The 15,890-nt window shown below is 35.2% G+C and overlaps 2 protein-coding genes across 6 annotated transcripts in view; one reads left to right on the top strand and one right to left on the bottom strand.

Moving 5' to 3' along the window:
- Positions 1–11,496, bottom strand: part of CCDC82 (coiled-coil domain containing 82) — a 30,372-nt gene extending 18,876 nt beyond the window's left edge. Inside the window, exons 1-4 of one of the 5 annotated variants that reach the window (XM_050758039.1) lie at positions 11,423–11,496; positions 9,112–9,195; positions 5,603–6,348; positions 4,911–5,115 (exon numbers count right to left, since the gene is read on the bottom strand). In XM_050758039.1, the coding sequence (XP_050613996.1) occupies positions 4,911–5,115; positions 5,603–6,334 (937 nt within the window). In that variant the 5' untranslated portion in view covers positions 6,335–6,348; positions 9,112–9,195; positions 11,423–11,496. Of the gene's footprint in view, positions 1–4,910; positions 5,116–5,602; positions 6,349–9,111; positions 9,196–10,949; positions 11,398–11,422 lie in introns of those variants that run through there. The other 4 variants (XM_050758041.1, XM_050758043.1, XM_050758040.1 and 1 more) reach the window with 4 other exon arrangements.
- Positions 11,497–11,559: 63 nt separating this feature from the next.
- On the top strand, positions 11,560–15,108 carry JRKL (JRK like). The gene is made up of 2 exons (XM_050758045.1): positions 11,560–11,638; positions 12,041–15,108. The coding sequence occupies exon 2, from the start codon at positions 12,204–12,206 to the stop codon at positions 13,776–13,778; it is 1,575 nt and encodes a 524-aa protein (XP_050614002.1). The 5' UTR covers positions 11,560–11,638; positions 12,041–12,203; the 3' UTR covers positions 13,779–15,108.
- The last annotated feature ends 782 nt before the right edge of the window (positions 15,109–15,890 follow it).

Raw genomic sequence — 15,890 nt, forward strand, 5'->3', positions numbered from 1 at the left:
GGAATATTGTTTTAAACAACATTTTAAATATTTTAAATAAGCTTTCCCATGACTATTTTAAAAAACTGGAAAAAGCATAAAAAAGGAAACTATATTTGTGTTTATGCATAACTTATTTTTTTCTAAAGTAGTTAATCAATTTCCTTATAGCCAATCATTTGGTAGTCTCATCATTCTTCGTTGATTTCCTTGTATCCTATACCACATACTAATTTCACATATATGCCAAGATTTTTTTTTTTAATACCATGTGCCTTTCCTACTGGTCTGGCTGTCATTCTTCAGAATTGTTTTGCAAAGTTTAACCAAAAAAATTAGTTTCAGAAGACATAACTTCTTGTTCTACGCATATTACCTTTCAGAAACATGCTTGTCTCTCTGCTTATCCATGTTTTCTGTTCTGTTTCACAGTGAAGTGTATTTTTTTATCTACAAAGCTGTGCTTTTCTTCTAAATAGTAGGCTTAGGAAGTTTATTTTGGTTGCCATTGTAGATGGAATTTTTCCTGATTATATCACTTAATTATTGTTAGTATGCAAGAGAACCACTGAGATTTACATACTGTGAATCTGGTGATTTTTCTGAGATCTTTTACCAATTTAAAAGTAGTCAGATTATCTTGGATATTTCTGGGAGATAAGTTTCCTGGGACACTACAGAGCTGGAGATAGACACTGTTAAAGGATTCCTGGACACTATCTCTGCTTTCTCCCACAACCCCAAGGAAGATGTGGTCTTGTTAGTGCTAAATTTATTTCAAGAACCAAGAGAATGTTTACAAATATTCACTTAGGTAAAAGCATGTAGATTCTTGACGCACTTTCTTCTGGAATGGAGGTATCAGCCTAGTATATGAGGCAAAGGCATAGCAAGAAACTGATTTCTTTTTCTACTTTCACATTATCTCCCCCATCTTCATCCCTGTAGGGCAAAAAGAATGTGATGCAAGCCATGAAAAGATATGCTATATCTACTCCTGCTTTCAAAGTATTTATATCCCTTCTCTTAACTTCTGTATCCTTGGTTAAGTCAGAAACTTTTAGTTTATATGTGTGTACATAATACACACACACCCACACACACACATACATAATGTTCAAATGTCTTTTCTTTTTCAATAGTTATATTTCGTTTTCATGTCTTGTTGCATTTTCCAAAACATCTAGAACAAAGTTAGTAGAAAATATTTTTGTCATGTTCCTCATTTTAAGTATGCTGTTGTCTCTTGGTTTAAAATACAGTCATGTAAAGGAAGTATGTTCCTATTACTAATTTTTTAACAACTGCTTTTCTTAAAAGCCAGCTATGGACATTGAATGTTACTGACGTTTCTCCTAGAATCTCAATAAATTACATGATTTTTCTCTACTGACATATTAATGTAATATATTAATGACTTCTAATATTAAGCCATTTTTATAGTTCTAAAAAGAATGATTAGAGATCTTTTTCTCTATTCTTGTAATTACAGAAACAGTTCATACATCTGTTTGCAAAACTATTTTCATCAATTTATTAGGAACGTGGGCCTCTTTAATCTACATAAATGTGTTATGTGTTATGAAAATACCTCAAGAATACTTTCTTCTATAATAACGTTGAATTCATCTTATGTTTTCCCATCCAAAAATATGGTGATTTTTAGTATTCAAATTTTCTTTTACATATCTAACTAAAGTTGTACAATTTTCTTCCTTTACATTTTCATTTGTTCTGTATTTCTGCCACCCCCTCCCCCAAATTTGTGAAATAGGGTCTTCGTTTCTAGTCCTTTATTATCTTCTCCTTTACAACTATTATTTTTTTCTTCTCTACCCTAGAACTTTTTAACTATCTCCTGTCACTCATGAGAGTTTCTGTACTGTTAATTCTGCTATCAACTGCTTTCAATAGACTTTATTTCTGACTTCACATTTTAAAATTTTTGGCAATTCTTATTTTAGCTAGCTCCCTTTCACCTCAAATTGTTCTCTCCTTATAACTTCTTTTTCATAGACTGTATAGCAAATGTTTTATAGCATTTTCTTGTTTCCTTTAATGAAACACTTTTCACAGTTATTTTCTTCCTCTGAGTCTACCTTTACCTTATACTGCAATAAATTTCACAGGTACTTTTTACTTATCCTAGAACAAGGGAAAGTTCTAAAATTTAATATTTAACATAAATGGTTCTGAGTCTGTTCTTAGGCCCATTCTTTATCGTGTTAATAGAATGATTTTCTTTAATTAGTAGATGGAGACTAAGTGGATGTTCACTTAGTCTAGTTTCCAGTGTTCTAGCAAGGCATAGTAGACTTAAACGTATTCTACTCTTATTTCTACTACTTGATTCTGTCACTCTGAATATATGATAGAGTACTAGGTAAATAAGGTATCCACAAATCTGAAGATTTTTCCTCTTTACCTGCATACAATATTTTTAGCGTGTGAACTATGTAAGCGTGATATGCAATGGACCACTGCTATTTTGTCCTCTTACTCCCTACTGTATCTTTTCCAAGAATTGTAGTTTCAGAATAAATATAAAGAGACACTAACAGGGATTGATAATAAAAGAAAAAGACTATGACTGTCTTCAACTATGTAGCAAGAGGGAAACTAGTCTGTGGTGCATCTCTCAGAGCCAAATGGCAGATAGGAAATTACATAAAAGGTACTAAAAAATGAGCCCTGTTGTAAAGTATGAACTATTGCTAATAATAATTGTAACAGAAGTACCAAACTAATAAACGAGGTTAATAATAGGAGAAACTGTGTATGTGAGGGGGTATATTTGAACTCTGTACATTCCATTCAATATTTCTATAACTCCAAAACTGCCCTTAAAAAAACCAACAACTAAAAGGTGTAGAGAAGTTGAAGTTCCCATATGCTAGCCTTTTATTTCCATTAATTGGCAGGAGTTGATATGAGTGGGCATCTCTCAGCAAATGTTCTATCACATTCTAGATAACCCAGAATAGGATATCTCCTAACTGAGTATCCCTTTAATTTAAACGTCCAGGTGGCAAGTGAACCAGTGCCTATTGATATAAGGAAAACATTCATTAACTTACTGTATAGAGATAACTGTAACTGGCATCTCTGTAACTGCCAAATTTCTTGAAATTTGATTCATATCTCAAAATCCACTATTTTATTATAAATCATGAGATATAAATCAAGTCATGTTACGCTTTATTTTAGTCAATATGGCCTTTTCTGAAATATTTGGAAAGAATGCACTTAAAGAAAAAAAATAAAAATGTATCCATCCAACAGCCTGTTCCTACCAGAGTTGTAAAACATCATAAAAACAATCTTTGAAATTTTGTAGAATTATAGGAATCATAATAATAATAAATATAGCTTACATTTTCAGGTTCCAAGATTTATATTTTCATGTAAGTAACGTCCTATCTTTGATAGGTTTCACTGTTTGAGAGAAGCTTCAAAAGGTCTGATAAAACCAACGGTTCTCAAAGTCTTTGTCTGCAGATCCCTGATAGTGCCCAAGTCCATTTAAGGAAATCTGTGATTTCAAGTAATAAGACAGCTGGCCCCTTAACTTGAATCATGGCGGTAGCATCAAACTACTAGTAATCATTACTGTCATTATTGCTATGCACTCACAGTAAAAAAGTAACTTTCACTTAAGAATGTCCTCTTTGAACTAGTAAAATTATTAATTGTATTAAATTTTGAATCTGAAGTACACATCTTTGCAGTATTCTATAGGATGAAATGGAAAGTGCATAAAAAGTACTTATACTGCATACCAAAGTACAATGATTGTTTTGAGGGAAAAACACCTGTGCAACTGTGTGTGCTGGGAGGAAGCCTCATTTTTCATGAAATACCATTTTTATCTGAAAGAAGGAGTGACAAGCTCTGGTTATTCAGACTTGGGAAATCTGTCAGACTTTTCTCAAAAAAGAACAAAGTAAGCCTGTCAGTTCAAAAAGAACAATTCACAGTGTTTTGTCGCCAATGAAAACAATCAAGCTCTAAAGCAGAAATCAGAATTTTGAAAAACTTATATGTGCTATTCTGAGCCTGATAGCTTCTCAATACCTGAGAAATATTCTCATGGGACTGGTGGTGATATTAATGAATATAATTAAAAAAATATATAATGAAATATGTCAATATTTTGGAGGATCTGTATTATCCAGTGAACCAGTATTTTCCAAATGACCGATGCATTTCATCACAAAATCATGCATGGGGAAATGATCTATTTAAACTGCAAGATAGACCAATGGTTGTAATGCAAGCACTAAAAGTTCATTTATATGGTTTTGAATTCCATATTACCTTTAAGAAAGCAGTATTATTTGTCAAATTTTGGCATAGTATCAAATGAGAATATCAACAATTATTTAAAAAATACTATTAAAATACTCCTCCCTTTTCCAGCTACCTGTGTGAGGCAAAATTGTTTTCATACACTTCAACCAAAACAATATGTCACAACACACTGAATGTAAAAGCAGATAAAATAATCTAGCTGGCTTCTATAAGCTAGACACTAAAGATTTACGAGAATGTAAAACAATGCCATTTATCACATTTTGGGAAAAATACAGTTACTTTTCATAAAATTGTTATTTACATTAATGTAATAAATTTACTAAGGGTTATTTTAAATGAATTAATATATTTTAAATTTCTCAGTTTTGATTTCCACAATGGTAAACACTGACAGGCATAACTCATTGAAGTAAAGGTGTGTTGGGGGTTAATAATTTTAAAAAATGTAAATGTTTCCTGAGACCACTGGAATAAACTATCAAACTGACAAGGTTATCTGAAAATGAAACCACAGTTCCTAGTCAATGATTCAGAACATGATATTAAAAGGCTAATTTGATACTTGATATAATATCATAAGAACAACTCATGAAGTATTTTCTTAATATTGAACTTACAAAGAGAATTCTGTTTTACTAATTTCAGTTGTGGTGTAGTTAATTTTTCTCCTTGTTGGTTTTTATTCTCTTCATCACTCTCCTCATCTTGCACTACAAAGTCATCGATACTATAATCATCTCCATCTTCATCAGGTTTATAATCATCCTCTTCTTCCTCCTCATCATCTTCATCACTGCTTGGGCAGGATTTCTTTTCAGAGCCCTAATTAATTTAAAATAAATGCTTCAGTAAATTGTGCCATTAAAATGGTAAGTTGGATATAAAATTAAAATACTAAATCTGACAGCAAAAAATGATCCATAGAAATTAACTTCATATTTTAAAGTTAAAAATAATTTTATCATATTAAATGGTGAACTTCTGAAATTATTAATAAGAAGAATATACCTTGGTTAAGTGATGTAAAATGTTTAAAATGGACATTAGAATTATAAGAAGTTAAAAACAAGAAAGATCATATAAAATAACAAATAGTCTTTCAATTTTAAAAAAGGATGGACTGAGGCTCATGATAAAATAGTATATTACATACAATAGTGTAATCAAACATGTTCAAGAATACTTGTGATTAAAGGATAAATTCTACAATTATTGAGGAACGGAACAGACTCAGCACTTTGATTTATATATAAAATACTTCAAGAAAAAAACTGAAAAACAGTAACAAATCCAACAAAATATAACACACCTCAAAATCTCTACCATGATTGCGTCTCAGACGAGATCTTTGTTTTGAGAGTTCTTTGAGCTTCTGAAGTTGTTCTCGCTTTCGTGCAGCTAATGTTTTTTCAGGAGTTTTTGGCTCCATTTCCACTGAAGAACCTTCATCTTCAACCACTCTACGTGGACGTTTAACACCTACTTTTCTAACTAGGATATCGCTGTCATCACTCTCATCACTGTCACACATCACAGAGGACAGCCTTTTTCTTTTTCCTCGCTTGATGTGTTCTTCTTCTACATCATCCTCTATTATTTCTCCAGTTTGTTTGTTGAGATCATTATCCTCTTGACTTACATGTTTTTCCTGATCTTGTAAATCAATATTCCTATGTTTGGTTTTGTTAGTTTCTTCTTCATATGTTGAACTGTTGCCAGTGTTAACGAGACACTTACTGTTGTTTCCTTCACTTTCAGTTTTACTTAAGTTAAGCTCTCTTTCACTTCCTGGTGTTTTATTACAATCAAGTCCCTTGTTACTATCAAGCTCTTCATCATTTTCAAAACTTTCGTAATTATCAACACTTTCACTACTATCAAGCTCTTCACTATCAAATTCTTCACTATCAAGCTCTTCATCACTATCAAATAATTGTGAGATACTACTTCTTTTAGTTCGCCTCCAATCAACTCGAGATTTCTGCTCAGGCACGTGACTTTTAGAATTTTTCCTTGTTTCAGGTCTTCTAACATGTATCATTTTCACTTAAGCTTCTACAAAATAAAGTTGTTAGGAATATAACAGTGATAACCAGATTAGAGCAATGAATGCATTTATGGTACAAATTATATTTATTTGGCTTTATTGAATGGTCCACAAAGGCAAAATCACATGAAATACCTCAGTGAAGATGGTAGAACATTAATTTAACAAATAATTTACTGAATGCCTATGAAATAATTATATGAACATCTATTCTGAATTATGTTGTATGTTGTGCTGAAAGGGATACATAGAAAAATCATGGTCCTGTCCTTCAGAAGATTATAATCTATGTGCAGAACTAAAATATCTAAAACATATAATAATTAAGAAAATTTCAAGGTAGTATTTGGTATCAAATGAATAACATAAATAACTGCAATAAAAGTGGAAAGATGCAGGGAGATCAGTAAGGCAAGTGCTTCACTTTATCTTGAACAGATGTGATCTGATAGCATTCTGAAGGATTCATTGTATTTGAACAGAATGAAAGAAAAAGGGATGTCAGGCAAGTAATATGGTAAGGGCAAAACTCTGGCTTTAAGAAAGAAGATGGTATGTTCAGTAAGTAAGTGTGGCTTAAAAGGTATACAAAAAGAGTTTTATGCTGGAAAAAAGGAGAAACGAATAGAAAACTGAAAGGGATTACCAGGATGACTCACCCTGTAGGCAAAGGATTCTGAATACAGAAATGATATAAATTATAAAAGATCAATTTACACGAAGACAGTTATAAAGTAACAAATGACATAAAAAAGAGAGCAGTGTAAAATTGAGAGATAATCCACTAAGACTGTAGCCTCTTTATACCTTAGAAAAATGGGAGTGGCTTTCCCCTCAAAGTTAAAGATACAATATAACCAATAGAAAACTTAACTAGTAATCCAATAATGTAGTTAAGTGAATGAAACAAATAAGTTTCACGGCAAAGCAGAGCATGGTATTGGGAAGAAAAACAAAAGCTGTCAGTATATCATTTAGAAAAGAATGAACTCCATTAAAATTATCACAAGTATATATTAAAAGAACAATTAGTGACAGGTAAGATAACTAGAAAATAAAGTAACATATGTACTTCTGTGGTTGTCAAGGAATAGAAATATGACGATGTAATGAGACTGACCTCATAATACATGTGTTAGAGGTATACATTGAACTGACAGCTATCCCCACCAAAGAAATCACCTTATGAGGCGGATTATTTCAATATTTCCACCACAGTACAGAATATTCCTGGAGTCTTTCTATAAACCACACACTATAAAAAATCTAAAAATATGAAAATAATCATATTTCATTTTTTATCCCAAACAGTGACTTTACCCACTTAATTCACTTGTCTCGGTTATAAAGACCTGTTAGCAGCTTGCAGAAATGAAATTCAACTTAAGAAGACGAGAATTAACTATCAGTAAAAATATTCAAAAAATGTGCTACAAATTCTGAAGGTAATTACAAAAATTCAATGCCAAACAGTTTTTGAGCAATGGGATAGTGTTTCTAGCTTTCCAAGAGGATTACTTTTTTCCTATAGATTGTGGAAGAGAAGATATAGCTCATTTAATTGTACAAATTCTGGTACGTTTATACGGCAATAAGATTTTCTGTATAATGGTTTACACCTCATGTAAAATCAGAACAGGGCTGCCAAGATTATACGGCAGAAATTATAGGGTGTAGGATGAAATATACCTTTTATTTTTTTAAGAGATAGGTCTCGTTCTGTTGTCCAGGCTGGAGTGCAGTGGCATGATCATAGATTACTGCAGCCTTGAACTCCTGGGCTCAAGCGATCTTTCTGTTTCGATTTTTAAGTTTTTTGTAGAGATGGAGGTCTCACTATGTCCTGATCTCCTGGCCTCAAGTGATCCTCCCACCTTGGCCTCAGGGCTGGAATTACAGGCATGAGCCACTGCCCAAAGTATAACCTTATGACAGTAACTGCTATAAAATATAACCAGCATTGTAATAGCAATCTAACAAATTCTGGTCAACAGGGCAGTCTGCTATTTGAAATTATCCTTGGGTTGCATCTTACAAAAGGTTTATATTAAAATCAGCAAAGATGAAAATTGTGTGTAGTCAAAATAACCTTTTAAAAAAACCTCTATATTACTCTTAAAGTATGGTTTTGTGTACACTATACTGCGTTACAATACGTCCACCCAGTTTCTCCTCCAGGTTTTAAATAGCTTACTGTTTCTTTGGTTAAGCACCACATGAACTAAGCATCTTATATTATTAAGCCATATAGTAGAAAAAAGTATTTGTAAACACATAAATTTGCATAAGCTAAGTGTGCATATGTGCACGTGTAGTATATCACATTGTAATAACAAAGTATGGCTTTCTAATAAACATGTTTGAATTGGGAAAAATAATGAAAAAACATTTATGAAAACAATGACAAATATGGTTGCAGTAGATACACTAAAACAAATATGGACAGTAAAGAACATTAAAGTGAAAGATGATTTTTATTAGTACCCAAAAGCAAATTCATATACAATAGATGATGATCTTCCAAAACTATAACATGCCCAGAATGTCAGTTATTTATCATGAAACTGGTGATTCCTATGACAATGGTGGAAATGATTAAGAATGTCACACTATTAAAAACTTATGACTGCACAGTTAAGCTATAAAAGAAACTTTAAGTTTTTAGTGCATTTTCACATTGATTTTTAAATCCTGACAATGATCTTAGAAGGAAGATATCTATATTTATGTATAAATATCAAAGCCAAGGACATACAATTTAAATGACTTACCGAAGATCACGCAGCTTGTTGGTGACAGAGCAGGGATTAGAAATCGGGTCTCTTGATTCCCCGTCCAGTGCCACACAATGACTGCTGCCAATATCATATTTGTACAAGGTAGTAAAAATTAAGCTTTTAAAAATCATTATTTTATCTCTCATGCTATATTTTAGTTTCAGAAAAATAACGATTAAATGGTTTAGAGTTTACAAACACGCTTTTTAAAAAAATCATGTAACTGAGTTTTACTGCCCATGAGTTAGACCAGAAACTTCTAGAAATTATCCACTAGGCAAGAAAAGAATGCAAAAGAGATGAATATTTGCAGACTTCCCTCTATCATCTTATCAATAACACCAATCGCAAAATTTAAAGGAGTCCCCAGTGAGCCCAAGTAAAATTTCGAAGAAAGGCAGTCCCTGATGAGAAAAATATTTAGGAAAACTGCAGAATTTGAATGCCCGATGCAACATCTTTTATTTAAACAAAATAAATCAGGTTTCCTTGGGCAATTGCCAAATTGCCAGAGTCTCTCATATTTGAAAATGACCATTTATACCAGTAAGATCAAAAATTCTGTTACTGAAAAGGAAAGATAATTTGAATATGTTTGGCTCTTCTTTTTAAATTGTAGGTAGCTTTACTATATTAGCTGGGAAGGGAAGAATGATAACGGAGGGAAAAGGTGAGTGAACCTCGGAAGAGAATGTGAAGGAAAGCTAGTTTGATGGGTAAGATGCCTCTTGGTCTTTACAACCCACTCAAAAAAGAACCCATGCAAATGAATGTTACTTCTGTATATTCTGAACACACACTTAATTTCCTGAAATGAGAATTTTATCGAGCTTCTGTAATGATACCTCACCTTTAAGCAAAGAAAAAACAGACTCCAAACAGAAAGCATTAAATAAGTGAATGAAGACGATTAATACTATCACATCTTTGTGTTTCATGGTTAATATAAGGTGCACATACATAGCTATGTTATCTACCAAATAATAGATATTAAAGGCAATAATCCATATTACTTGTGTTCTTTTTCTAACACAGTACCTCTATAGCTAAAAGAAAGTACTTTGATGATGCCATTTGACTTTCTCATAAGAAATATACTTCCTTCTAAACTTTGAGGTTAATTCATACTCAAGAAAAGATTCATTCTAGAAATCACCTACTTGCTGTATAAACAATGCAGGTGGTAGTTAACACTTTAGAGATTTGAAAGGCAGTGGAACCTGAGGTCATTATTTGAAATTCCACCGGGAGGGATCCATTTTGTGTGTAAAACATCACTCCTCTTTGATGTTTTCTTTTATGTGGCAGTTTGGAGAGCAAAGATTAATAAGCCGAAAAATAATTATTGAATATCTACCAAAATGCAAGTACCTGCTTGGAACTGTGCTGCCACCAGATCAAATAAACATGGTCTCTGCTCCCAAGCAGCTCACAATCTGATGAAATTACTAGGGACACCAAAAACAAGCCAGCATAATACACGATTTGAAGGCTACAGTGTATGATTATGATCAAGTTCTTATCACATTGCTATGAATAAATGTATCCTGGTTCCTCTGTTGGCAGGAAAACAGGACAGCAAAACATGACAGAAATAGGATATGAGAAAATAAACATAAAGAGAGGAAAGCCTATTTCCCCCACTTAGAATCACAGTCCAACAGTCCACAATTTCGCAAAGTGGATCCCGCTGGAATGGTATCCGGGATAACTATATTATTCATTAAAATCCGTTAACAATGGAGGTTAATCCAGCAGGAATGAGCGGTAGACAGAGGAACAGATCCTCTTAGGAATTAACACCCGGAAGGGTGATTTGCATGATTACAAACCTGTTTGGCGGGACGCAGGAACGCAGCGCCTGCTAGCCCACTAGTCCGTCACTCCACTTCCAGGAAAGCACAGTAGCTAGAAAACCATACCCTCAGGCCGAGCTTCGCGATGACGGGCGCAGGACGATAGAAACCCCCAGACCCCAAAAGGGCTCCGCACCGAGATAACAATTACAAGGGTTTGGAAAGGCCAGAAACCCGAGAAATCACCAACCGAGCTCCCCACATCCAAAGCACCTCCCCAAGGCGGAAATAACAGGCACCGCGCCCACTGCAGCTCAGCTGAGGAGGAGTGCTAGAGGCGCAAAGGGCTGACTAGCGCGCTCCGGCCCACCCAAACAGCGCCCGCGGGAATTTTTCTCTTGGCCCGCCAGGAGGCACGGCTTCCCCCGCCCCTCTAATAAACCATTAGCAGTGGGAGCGCAAGCAAGTCCCAGCCGGGAGACAGGCCCGCACAACCCTCGCGCTCTCACCTTTCAAAGCGCCTCCGTCTCCGCCCCCGCCCCAGGCACCAGCACCTGGCAAGCGATGCTCCGCCCGCTTCCGGGGACCGAGGGAAGTCCCGCCTCTGGGTGGGGAGAGGGGCGGGGCCGAGCGGCGGGAGGGAGCGTCTTCCGGGAGCGTGGCTAGGGGCGGAGCGACTGCCGCGCGGTAGTCAGGGAGCTGTGCGGGTCCTGGTTGCAAGAGAGGTGGGGAGAGGGGCCTGGCGGGCTTTGAGGGACTGGGAGGACTGTCCTGGCTAAAGCCGGCGCGGGAAACTGGGGCTGCGGGGCGGGAGGGCCCTGCTGCTGGGGAAGGAATCTAACATATCAGTCCTGAGGAAGGGTGCCATTCCTTGACTCCTTGGCTCTTCCGCTCTCTGCCGTAACTTTGGGGTGTGGCAGGGGTTAGTGACGGGCGGTTACCCGGGATCTAGACGTGCAGGAGGTTCGTGGCCACGATGGGGCTATAGTGTTTCTCGCGGCTGCTGGGGTAACAAAACACATGCCTTTAATCCGGATTATCCGCGGTGACATGGGGCCTCCGCTACTGCCCGTATAAGTTAAAGGCCTGTTCTCTCAAACTTCCTCCTCTTTCACCTTCTTCTGCAGTCTGTTTGCCAGCCAACCCCAGCCCGGGAGGGGATCAGGGCCACCAGGTTGCTGGTAAGGTTGAAAGACTGTATTAAGACTGTTAAAGTGAGCCTGTGTAAGAGAAGGAAGGATTTTGTGGATTGCTACTTTGTGAGTGTGGGGTGAGTCCCAGAACCTCGCTATGTCGGGGAAACGGAAGCGTGTGGTGTTGACTATTAAAGATAAGCTTGATATAATAAAGAAACTTGAAGACGGAGGTTCTTCCAAACAACTGGCAGTGATTTATGGAATTGGTGAAACAACAGTTCGGGATATAAGAAAAAATAAGGAAAAGATTATAACTTATGCAAGCAGTTCTGATTCCACAAGTCTTTTGGCCAAGAGGAAATCTATGAAGCCATCCATGTATGAGGAATTGGACAGGGCAATGCTGGAATGGTTCAACCAGCAAAGAGCAAAAGGGAATCCCATATCTGGACCAATTTGTGCAAAAAGGGCAGAGTTCTTCTTTTATGCTTTGGGAATGGATGGCGATTTTAACCCCTCTGCCGGCTGGCTAACTCGTTTTAAGCAGCGGCACAGCATTAGAGAGATTAACATTAGAAATGAAAGATTAAATGGAGATGAGACTGCAGTGGAAGATTTTTGTAACAACTTTAGAGATTTTATTGAACGAGAGAATTTACAGCCTGAACAAATCTACAATGCAGATGAAACTGGACTCTTTTGGAAGTGCTTGCCTTCTAGAATTTCAGTAATCAAAGGTAAATGCACTGTCCCTGGGCACAAATCAATTGAAGAAAGAGTCACAATCATGTGTTGTGCCAATGCAACAGGTTTACACAAACTTAAACTTTGTGTTGTGGGGAAAGCAAAGAAACCTCGCTCCTTTAAATCAACTGACACTTTAAACTTGCCAGTCTCTTATTTCAGCCAAAAAGGTGCCTGGATGGATCTTTCCATTTTCCGACAATGGTTTGATAAAATTTTTGTGCCGCAAGTTCGAGAGTATTTAAGATCTAAAGGCTTGCAGGAAAAGGCTGTGCTCTTGTTGGATAATTCACCAACACATCCAAATGAAAATGTCCTAAGGTCAGATGATGGCCAAATATTTGCTAAATATTTACCACCTAATGTGGCCTCATTGATTCAGCCTTCAGATCAGGGAGTCATAGCAACAATGAAGAGAAATTATCGTGCAGGTCTTCTCCAGAACAACTTGGAAGAAGGTAATGACCTGAAATCATTCTGGAAGAAGCTAACTCTGTTGGATGCACTTTATGAAATAGCAATGGCATGGAACTTAGTAAAACCAGTTACCATTAGCAGAGCATGGAAGAAGATTCTCCCTATGATAGAGGAGAAAGAGAGCTTGGACTTTGATGATGAAGATATTTCTGTGGCTACTGTGGCTACCCTTTTACAACACACCAAAGGATTGGAAAATGTGACTACTGAGAACCTTGAAAAATGGCTTGAAGTAGACAGTACTGAACCAGGCTATGAAGTGTTAACTGATAGCGAAATCATCAGAAGAGCACAAGGCCAGACAGATGAATCCAGTGAAAATGAGGAGGAGGAAATAGAACTAATTCCAGAGAAACATATTAATCATGCAGCTGCTCTCCAATGGACTGAAAATTTATTGGATTATCTAGAACAACAAGGTGATATGATTCTACCTGATAGACTGGTAATACGTAAACTTCGAGCCACCATCAGAAATAAACAGAAGATGACAAAGTCAAGTCAATAATGTCATTTCAATTTTATTGTTCTGCTCATTGTGTTTGTGACAAACTCTGCAATATGGCTTAATTTTCTTTGTGTTCTAAGAATTCTCAGACTTGGTCCTGTGAAATACAGGCACAAAATGTATCTGAAGTGGTTTGAGGATTATGTGTTTTCATCATCTGCATCTTTTGTCCTTTGATTTGTACAGCTAATCAGAAGATGATACCGAATAGATATAAATTACATGTACACATGTATTCACTTTTTAGAATATGCAATTATGCCTTCTGTAACAGTGGCATTCCCTAAATTTTCTAGTGAAAGTTAGAGATAACAGACTGAACACTTTTCTGAAATCTTTTGCTTGATTTATGAAGGCTGCCATAGTTATCTTTTCTTGTGTTAACCATCTTAAATGATGTTTTGTATATTTTAATAGACTGACAGGATGAAAGATTTATATTATTGGATTTCAGGATGATTTATAATAATTCAAAAATGAAATTCAATAATGGGGAAATAATTATGAATTATAGAAATTATTTAGAAATCATGCCTCAGTTCTCTTGCATTTGTGTGGTTTGCAAGAGGGGGAGATTATTCTGGGAAATAAAGTAAATATGGGAAGTGATTGCCAAACGAAAGGGAAACTGGGAAAACTGATCTATAAAGAGGCATTGTGATCAATTCATTTATAAGAAACTGGGAAATAAAAATCTGGGGAACTTTAGGTTATTTATACAAAGGGAATAAATAGGCTGATTTTAATTTGGTAAGTTGATCTTTTTATGAATTTGGTAATAGTATAGGTTTATTATTTATTCATCTAATTTTATAATACAGGTTTTGTAATGTTAATGTGATGATATGAGCTCCCACCTTATATGGGGGAACGTCTTGGGAATTTGAGATTTAATAAGATTTTTTTAGTTTTTTTTTTTTTTTTTTTTTAGTGTTTTTTTACTGCATACTCACAAATGTCTATCATTTGAAAAATATTGTAATATCTGGCCCTTTGATGAAATTACAATAATAAAGCTTCTATGATTTTAAATAAGTCATATGTTTGTGTCCTGTTTTATGAAGAAAGCAGAAATAATTACAGAAAGTGCCATACACTGAGGAATATTATTGTTTATTATTTTGATACATGTAAAAAGGGATTAATCTGCTAAAATGTAATCTAAATCAGAATTTTGATTTTTTTTGGTAAACTATATTCAAGACATTGAAACTACTTTGCACATATTAATATTAATGTAACTTGTAATTTAAAAGTAAAATGTTTCCATGCTATTTCATGTTTTGGCCAAACATTTTTAAACAGTAAATTAGAATTGTTCTCTATTAGTCATTTTTTAAAGGTTTAACATTTTTTGTTAAAATACTTAACTTTTTATTGTGCTTTCTGTAGAATACTAATACTTCAAAAGTATTTTTAGTTTTCCATAATTTCTCTTATTTTCATGATAGATGTCTACATTTTTCAGAAGATGTGTGATGAAAGTGTTTAAAAATTAGGTTCATTGCATGAATTTCCTAAGTGTAGAGTAGGAAAAACTATCAGAAGTTAACATACATATTGAATCAGATAATGACATGTTCTGTTGTCAACTAAACTGTATATAAAATAATTTTTCTAAAATGAAAATATGTACTACAAATCTTGGAATTTCTGTCTGGATTTGCACAGTTTTTAAACTTAATCATGTCAGCCCAATGCAGCTGTTTCATTGCCACCTAGTGGTAAAACTAACATTGCTGTTAAGGTGTGTGATTTTAAACTTGAATCCCCAGTAAAAAGTTCACTGTTTTGTGGCCATGAGTGTGAATCTTGTGACTCTCTAGCCTGTAAGAGACTGCTCTTCTTTGGTTTACAGCTATTCTCTAAAATCTGCCAGCACTGGTACTCTAGCCCTGTTTTTGATCCTTCTATCCTTAATTATAAAGGCTGATCAGTAGTTGTAGTAGATGATGCCAAAAGCTATTTGGGTTCTGTATATGCCCCCAAAGTTGTATATCCTTAGCTCCTAATTCCTATTCTATCAGTGCCTTACGAGAGTCTGTGTTTGGCATTCTATTTATCCATTAAAAAATTTGCCATTGGCTCATGTTCTCTCACCAGTTTCACTAA

This window comes from Macaca thibetana, chromosome 14, assembly GCF_024542745.1.
Source record: "Macaca thibetana thibetana isolate TM-01 chromosome 14, ASM2454274v1, whole genome shotgun sequence".
Lineage (NCBI taxonomy): Eukaryota > Metazoa > Chordata > Mammalia > Primates > Cercopithecidae > Macaca > Macaca thibetana.